The sequence below is a fragment of the Lingula anatina genome, chromosome 9 (genome assembly GCF_051362555.1).
Source record: "Lingula anatina isolate TDL-2025a chromosome 9, LinAna3.0, whole genome shotgun sequence".
NCBI classification, from domain to species: Eukaryota; Metazoa; Brachiopoda; class Lingulata; order Lingulida; family Lingulidae; genus Lingula; species Lingula anatina.
In genome coordinates, this window is record NC_141775.1 from 15,291,858 (window position 1) to 15,301,006 (window position 9,149).

At 39.3% G+C, this 9,149-nt stretch overlaps 1 protein-coding gene across 1 annotated transcript; it reads right to left on the reverse strand.

The window, feature by feature from the left end:
* Window positions 1-1,542: 1,542 nt before the first annotated feature.
* LOC106154041 (uncharacterized) lies at window positions 1,543-8,490 on the reverse strand. The gene is made up of 4 exons (XM_086995795.1): window positions 8,381-8,490; window positions 8,134-8,305; window positions 3,150-3,236; window positions 1,543-2,902 (listed from the first exon to the last, which is right to left on the reverse strand). The coding sequence occupies exons 2-4, from the start codon at window positions 8,289-8,291 to the stop codon at window positions 1,600-1,602; spliced, it is 1,548 nt and encodes a 515-aa protein (XP_086851921.1). The 5' UTR covers window positions 8,292-8,305; window positions 8,381-8,490; the 3' UTR covers window positions 1,543-1,599.
* Between the last annotated feature and the right edge of the window lie 659 nt (window positions 8,491-9,149).

Below are 9,149 nucleotides of genomic sequence, written 5' to 3' on the forward strand. Positions count from 1 at the left end.
CAACCCTCAGTGCGCGGTTTTGGCAATTCAATGGAGTCTTGAACAAAATGTGGAACCACGATGTTTTTTGTATATTGGGTTTTATTTTTCCTCTCATATTTTCAGTTCACATATAGAATAAGAAATTAAAGTCAAAAATGAAATGACAGATTAAACCATTGGTAAAAGACACAATATCTATCGAACCAATATTTTATATGTGTACCAGAGCTGCTAATACAGGAGTTTTTGGGTAGTTGTTATATTTCAGCGGAGTTCAATGCAACATGAAACTAGGAACGCACCAAAGCTTACTACCTGCGGTTGCCATGTATCAGCAGTCACCACGTCTATGCCAGGCGCTTACCAGCAATTAATGTACAGGGGCGGATCCAGGATTATTTGAAGGGGATTCCGCAAATGCGAAAACGAGCCTTCCCCCACCTCTGGCGTGGAGAACAATTTTGTTATTTGAGGGCAAACGGTGCCATTTAGAACCATGTTTCAACTAGTCAAAATTCTTATTTCAAGAGGGGAATATTAATGTGATTTTTTTTCAAAATCAAAGGGGGTCGGGACCCCTTCTGTCACCCCCCCCCCCCCCAAATCCGCCACTACATGTAAATGAGGTTCACTTAACTAACCAGTGAGAAAAAGACTTGCACGAATTCTGATAAATTTGTGAAGTGGAATAAGGTATCATACAAAGTACCTTTATTTGGACTATTGTATGCATATCACAGATTCACAAGTACTGGGGGTACCTGCATTTACCAGAAGTGTTTCTTACAAGGCTAAATTTTGAGTGCTCATAGGTAATTTGAGAATATGTAATTAATGAACAGTTTACCAATCTAAAAAAATACTACTACAACTTCCACTTTGTTTTCTCCTGAAGGTGGTTTTTTCAAACTAGGATCCAAGATATGGCCATTTTGCTGATGGTGTCATGTCAGTTGTTTTGAGGGTGAAAGAATGATTTTCTTTTTCTGGTGTTGTGCAGGAGTTCTACAGGGTAGGGGTTGTTACCGCTTTTCTGAAAATCACTGCATTTAGATTTTATCAGTTACAACTTGAAAGTCTATCAATTTTCAATATGCATTTGTAAACAAGACTGCATACCTTACATCAGTCTAAAAGGTATCAATAATCTGTAACACTCGATTGTTTATCATACTGAGCAGGCCCTAGCGAGCAATTTCAAAAGGGGGGTTTGTTTTCTGAAAAAGTGGACCTTTTTCCATAAAACCTTCATGTAAATAGATCAAATTTTACTCAGAGTGGACCTTTTCCTATCACGAGGGGCGGTTCTTTCGAACCCCCTGAACCCCACCTGGCAATTTTGGCAATTTTAACTACAGTGACCAAGAGTGATCATGTGAATTGATTGTTATCTATATCCAATTAGGATTCTTGAGGTGAGGTCAAAAGCCTCCAGTTGCTTAGACAGATAAAATAGTGCCTTAGAACAATGACAGCCCTTCCTGTTATCAAAATGTTGCTTGGCATAGTCCTTTAGTACCCATGATATGACAGATCAATGCATAAATAACAAAAAAAAAATCAGGCTTATTTATATTTATTACAGGGTATTACTTAGCCTGCATTTTATATATAACCTCAAGTGTTATCTTCCAAGTGCACCCTTTCATGTCTGTTTAAAGCATCTCTACGAGCAAATAACACTTCACAGTAATTACACTTGTATGGTTTCTCTCCAGTGTGAAGTCTTTCATGAATCACCATGGTTCTTTTTTCTATAAAAGATTTTTCACAGAACTGACAATGAAACACTTTATCTCCTCGGTGAATCCTTTCATGGTTTTTGCAGTGACTTTTTTCTATAAAAGCTTTCCCACAGAACACACATTTGTAGGGCTGCTCTCCAGTGTGAATCTTTTCATGTCTGTTGCAGGTTGGTAATTGGGCAAAAGTTTTCTCACAGAACTTGCACTTATATGGCTTCTCTCCAGTGTGAACTCGTTCATGCTGAACACAGGCGAATTTCTTTGTGAAGGCTTTGCAACAAAATTGACACTTGAAAGGTTTTTCGCTAACGTGAATCATTTCATGCATTTTAAGCTTTGAAGAATTAGGAAAACCCTTTCCACAGAAACATGTATATGGTCTCTCTCCCCTGTGAATTTTTTCATGTGTTACACAACGGTTTAAGCGAGAAAATTCTTTGCCACAATGCTGGCAAATAAACACCCTATTTGGTCTAGGTTTACAACTACTGTCTTTATCAATGTCTATGTTTTGTTTTTTATTTGTTCTTTTGCACTTCTTGCACTGGTACACTTCCTGCAAATCTCTAAACCAAGGAGAGGACTTACAAGTCTTTCCGCAAGTCTGGCAGCAAATGGAAGTTTTTTCCTTACAGTTGTTGGGTTTATTTTGGCCATCATTATTTTGGCTGCCAGTTTTCATGCTTCGTTTACGTGTGTCCCTTATAATTCTCTTCACATCTTTGGCAGTCTTGTCTTCATGTTGTTCACAATGAGGAAGTTGTGGCCTCGAGTTAATCACTTTCACATTATTGGTATTGTCTTGATCTGTGGTAGGCTGCCCTCTGGTGTCAGCTATGTCTTCACTGGTAGAATCTTCTTCACCTGAATTGTGCTGACACCTGGTGACAGAAGTGTTGTCATTGGTAGGATCTTCTTCATTTGATTTGTGCTGACATCTGGTGTCACTAGCGTCGCAATCTGTAGGATCATCTTGCCCTAATGCATTCTGCCCTTGAATGGATGCTCGCTCTTCATCGCTTCTGCCCTCAAGCTCAAAAATACGCACATACATGTATATGGTCTCACTAGTGTCTTGATTGGCAAGATGATCTGATGACTTCTGTCCTTTAGTGGTAGCAATGTCCTGATCAATGGAAATCCCACATGACATTTGCTGCCCTCTGGTGTCCAGCCTAGACAAAATACCCACTTGTTTAAGTTTTAACTATTTCAAATATTACAAAATAACTATGTACCAGCACATGTAAATTTATGTAATTAGAATCTATTTTCCAATGAACTGTGAGAAAACAAAGCTTTTTTACATTGTAACAATGTTATAGTTGATGTGGTTGTAGCAGCTGGAAAAGCAGAAAATGTTCACTTGTAAAAAAATGAATGTTATCACATTCTGATGACTGAATATAAAATTCTCCTCACTCCAATGTCTTGTCCTCCTCCTCGTCACCAGAGGGCAGCAGTGGATCCCCCTGGAGATCAGCACACAGCTGGGTGTGTAGATTATGTCTGTGAATGAGAAAAAAAGGACAATCTTGCATTTGATCAAAGAAACTAATATGATAAATAAATCACACACACTGTTGCATATTATAATGTAATTAACATATCTCCCATAATGCATTGTTTTTTCTCTACCAGTTAGCCAGCATGGCTGGATGTGTTATGTAATAAATGAGTTATTAAAAAAATGTTAACTTGAGTTACATAACAACAGAAAACTACGACATGGTGTCAGAATCGGGATCTACATTGGATGTAGCATAATTTGGAGATTGGATGACCCACAAACTACAAGATAAAAACGGATTTAGAATCACTAAAAAAAAAGAAAAAAAAAATGGAGCACATGTATGGGATACAGCCGCCTCACATGGACTGGGAATCCATGGACTTACCGCGTACGTTCAAACTTTTCAAGGAAAAGTGTGAATTGATATTCCAAGGACCTTTAGATGCTGTGTCAGAGGAAAGACAAGTGAAATTTCTTCTCCTTTGGATCGGAGAAAAAGGCCGCGAAATTGTGAAAACTTTTAACATTGATGATCCAGACGTGTTGACCTCGTATTGGCAAAAGTTGGAAGAATACACAAAGCCCAAGAGTAACTTTCGAATTCAGAGATTTAAACTTAGAGCATGCAGACAAGAAGCAGGTGAGAGCATTGATTCTTTTGTCAGACGAATCAGACTCGTGGCAAATGAATGCAAATATACCGATGTTGATCAACACATAATTGACACTCTCATTTTTGGCACTAACTCGGAGAGAATTCAGGCGAAATTATTACAAAGAGAGGACGATTTGACTCTAGATCAGGCTCTTGTTATTGCACGAACAGAGGAAGCAACTAAGAAACAGATTGAGGATCTTCACAGTACAGCAGCAAAGGAAATTCATGCACTACGGCCAAGTGGAAACAGTCAAAGAGGGAGACCGCGTTTCAGACAGCCACAACATCGCACTCCTCGCCAGCAAACTCAATCAAAGGTACCAAGCAAGCAACGCTCACGACAGCCACTGCAAGAATGTGGTAAGTGTGGAACTGAACATGTTTTTCAACAGTGCCCAGCTAAAGGTACAATTTGTCTCAAATGTGGCAAGCCAGATCACTGGAAAAGGGTATGTAGAACAAAAACAGTAACTGCATCGACCCATAGTAAAACTGTGCATTCAGTAGCAAATGAAAGTGGCAGTAGCAGTGTATACTTTGACTCTATATATGTAGATAGTATTCAGTCAAAACAGTCCCCAGTCAAGCCATTTGCTGACATTGAAGTTAAAGTTGGGAACTCTACTTCAACATTACGTTGCAAAATAGACACTGGTGCTGAGGGAAATGTAATACCACTGTCTTCTTTCAAAAAACTTGCAATTAAGCAACCACTAAAGCCTACAAATGACACGATTACTGCATATGGTGGCAGTAAGTTACCAGTATGTGGAATAGCAACATTGACATTCACAAATGACAAGGTCATGGTGACCTCAGACAGTTATATTGTGGACTGTGAAGGACCAGTTATACTAGGAATGGAAACCAGTCAGAAACTGGGACTTGTTACTCTGAACATAAATACAGTGACAAGACAGTCCATACTATCAGAGTATAAGGATATCTTTGAAGGTATCGGGAAATTGGATGGGGAATATCACATTAATATTGACCCCACTGTTTCTCCTGTTGTTCACCCACCACGGCGTGTACCTATTGCATTGCAGCCAGCACTCAAGGAGGAGTTGGACTCTCTCGTTGAGCAAGGGATCCTGTCACCAGTCACACAACCAACGAAATGGGTAAACTCGTGTGTATGTGTAACCAAACCCAATGGAAAAATACGTCTCTGCCTGGATCCAAAAGACTTAAATACGGCAATTAGACGTCCACACCACTACACACCAACACTGGATGACATCCTACCTCAACTGAGTGGCGCGCGTTATTTCAGTATACTTGACCTTCGGAGTGGGTATTGGAATATCACGTTAGATGAAGAAAGTTCTCTTCTGACTACCTTCAATTCGCCCTTCGGAAGATTTAGATACAACAGACTACCCTTTGGCCTCTCGCTATCTCAAGACGTCTTCCAGGCCAAGATTGAAGAAGTATTCAAAGACATTCCAGGGTGTACCGGAATCGCCGACGACCTCATCATAGCAGGTTGGCAAGAAGACGGATCTGACCACGATGCGACTCTGCGCGTTGTATTAGATACAGCCAGAAGAAAGGGGATACGCTTTAATGAGGACAAGATGATTCTTAGAAAGGAGGAAATTCCATTCTTCGGTCATATTATAGGAAAAGACGGGCTAAAACCAGACCCAGCAAAGGTAGAAGCCATTAATGTAATGAATGAGCCGAGAAATGTATCCGAGCTACAAACATTCCTTGGGATGACCAATTATCTAAGCAGATACATTCCCCACATGTCTCAACTTACAGCCAGTCTCAGAGACCTGTGCAAGAAGGAAAGTGTTTTTCAGTGGAATGCTGAACACAGTATTGCATTCAACGAGATTAAAAGAGAAATAGCAAATGCAACCAACCTACAATTCTACGACAGTAGCAAGTCACTTACACTCCAAGTTGACGCTTCATCTTATGGATTAGGAGCTGCCTTAATCCAGGATAAAGGCCCAGTTGCATATGCTAGCAAAGCACTCACAGAAACAGAGTCACGTTACTCAAATATTGAACGCGAGATGTTAGCAGTAGTGTTTGGTCTTGAAAAGTTTCACCATTATGTCTATGGTAGACATATTAAAGTAGAGACTGACCATAAGCCTCTAGAAGCCATTTTCAAGAAGCACCTACACAACGCACCACCGCGTCTGACCCGCATGTTGTTGAGAACACAGTGTTATGACACAGAGATTGTGTATGTCCCAGGCAAAAATATAGGACTAGCTGATGCCCTCTCTCGCATGAAACCTTGTGATGGTGACGACATCAAGGGACTTGACATTACAGTACATGAATTACACTCGTACATGAACGCAAGTCCAACACGCATTGAGCAAATTCGCGAGGAAACTAGTAAGGAACCACAGCTAGCAGCTCTTCGTGAAATGATTTCTGTAGGATGGCCAGCTACACGCAGCGAGTGTCCAGAAATTCTTCACCCATACTGGAACTACCGTGATGAGTTAGGCATCGCAGATGGAATCATAATGAAGGGGAATAGGATGATTATTCCTACAGTACTTCGCCCTGACCTACTTAAACAGCTACATTATGCCCACCAGGGAGTGGAGAAATGTAAGCTACGTGCAAAATCATCAGTATTTTGGCCTGGCATGAATAATGATATTGAGCACACAGTCGGACTGTGTCCACCTTGCCAGAAACACCAAGCTGCCAACAGTAAGGAACCCTTATTGCCAGCAGATGTACCTCCCCGCGCATGGCACACATTAGCAGCAGATTTGTTCTATTGGAGACAAACTGACTACTTATTAGTTGCTGACCAGTACAGCAAATATCCCTTAGTGCGGAAACTTCCAAGTACATCATCAGGCAGTGTAATTGCACACTTGAAGAGCATATTCGAGGAACATGGCATCCCTGAGATTCTTAAAACTGACAATGGACCTCAGTTTTCATCAGAAGGATTCAAAAACTTCGCAAACACTTGGGGATTTACGCACATTACATCCTCACCTATGTATCCGCAGTCAAATGGATTCATAGAACGAATGGTACAGACTGTTAAAAGTCTATTTCAGAAAGCATGGGAATCGAATTCAGATCCCCACCTATCCATGTTATGTCTTCGCACAACACCCATTGATCACAACCTACCAGCGCCTTGTGAGTTATTGAATAACCGGAAGTATAAAACAAATATTCCCGCTGGACAGTCACAGTTGAACTCCGACTACAATGTAGCATTACAGAAGAGACAGGAGGCAAGTAAAACACACTATGATCAGCATGTCAAACCGCTTGAACCTTTACATGAAGGAGAATTTGTTCGCATGTATGACACCCAGAATAATACATGGCAACCTGCCAAAGTTAAAACTGTATCAGACAAACCCAGATCTTATTATGTGGAATCCAATGGTGGAAATTACCGACGCAACAGGAAACACATTCATAAGACAAAAGAACATTTTGATTTCAGAAACAATGAGATTGAGGAAACTGATGAACCTCTTGTTGACATTACAAACACAGAGACTGTTACAAAATGTGAAACACCTCAATCTCAACCCTTACGCAGATCAAGCAGGAACATTAAACCTCCAGAGAGACTGAACTTATGAATAAATTCAGTAATAGTGACTGTAACAAGTCAGTTGTGAAAGTGTCACAAATTGACTGTAATTTGAATAAGCTTAATCATAATTGTTTCATTTATGAACTCTGGACTTGAGATTCTGTTGACTTTTGTGTTAAAACAAACAAACAAAAAAAAACATTTACATGTGCCTATGAACTGTGAACATTGAAATGTCTTGGAGACAAAGACAACACGGACAGTGAACTGATTATGTTTATTAGCAACTTAAAAAAAAAAAAAAAATATTTCCAGGATTTATTTTTATTAAAAAAAAAAAAAAAAAGGGAGATGTTGCATATTATAATGTAATTAACATATCTCCCATAATGCATTGTTTTTTCTCTACCAGTTAGCCAGCATGGCTGGATGTGTTATGTAATAAATGAGTTATTAAAAAAATGTTAACTTGAGTTACATAACAACAGAAAACTACGACACACACGAGCCTTAATTTTTCATTGTCCAAATCCCTCAAGACAAATGGACATTGGATTTGACATAAAATAGTTCTACATGTACAAATGCTTCGTACTACTAGTATATCCTTAAGAGTCTTTTAGTTTAATCTATAAACATTTGAAAATTAAGCATTTATTCCTGACAATCTCATGAAATCACTTACGTGTCTAGGAGGTACTTAGCCAGACCTTCGTTAGTTACAAGATTCATTTGTTCTTTTAGAGTTTTCCACCTCTCTATCTGCTTGCCGATGTTGATACAGTTGCTGCCTCCGCAGACATCCTGAGGACGCACTAGGATGGATTTTCCCCTCGATAGCATCTTTTTCTGAAATACTGAAGCATTGAACAATGAGTTGAGAGAGAGAGAGAGAGAGAGAGAGAGAGAACATAATGCCTGAAATCAGTTACCTATAATGGCATTTAACAGTTATAACCATTACTAGTCTGGGACGTTACAAACACATTGTTTCTGCAGAATCACTTTCGTTCGAAGGATGACATACTTACAATGGAAAACAAGTGTCAAGCGATATTGCACAGATTCCCATTTCCTTCCTCGCTAACACAATCCTCGTTCTTTTTCTGTGAAGGAACTCTGACGTGCCGTTTTACAGCCCTCCTCTTTTGACATGAAATTACTGATAAAATCTTCTTCCATACCAAACTCTAAGAAACCTGTCTTGAGGAACGCCTCGCCGCTCCAAAGTGGCAAGAGGAGGTCGTAGGCTACTCGTTGCTGGCCGTTGCACCGTTAATACACTCTGATAAACGTATGAGCACAACTCGACAGGCATGTGATTCTTTAAAAACAGATCAAATCTGTGCAAACTATGGAGATACTAATAACACTTTCAATGTTTTTTATTATTATTTTTTTTTTTACTAAGAATCATCCTCGCACTTTGCTTCATTGATGAATTTAATTATAGGCCTACGCCACAATGGCACTAAGAGATTATGAAAACTAAAGCCCTATTATTTGTTGTTGTATTTATTTTTCAGTCAGAAAAAATTAGGAAACAATTTGGGACAATATTCCATGTTTAATGTTAAGTCTGTATATACTGCATTTTGCATTTATTGCATAAGTTTTGCATTTCTTGGTAATTATCTCCCAGTGACCTTAAATTCTTTTCTTCCAGCTCATAGTTTAGGATATATTTTTCTTTTTAGTTGC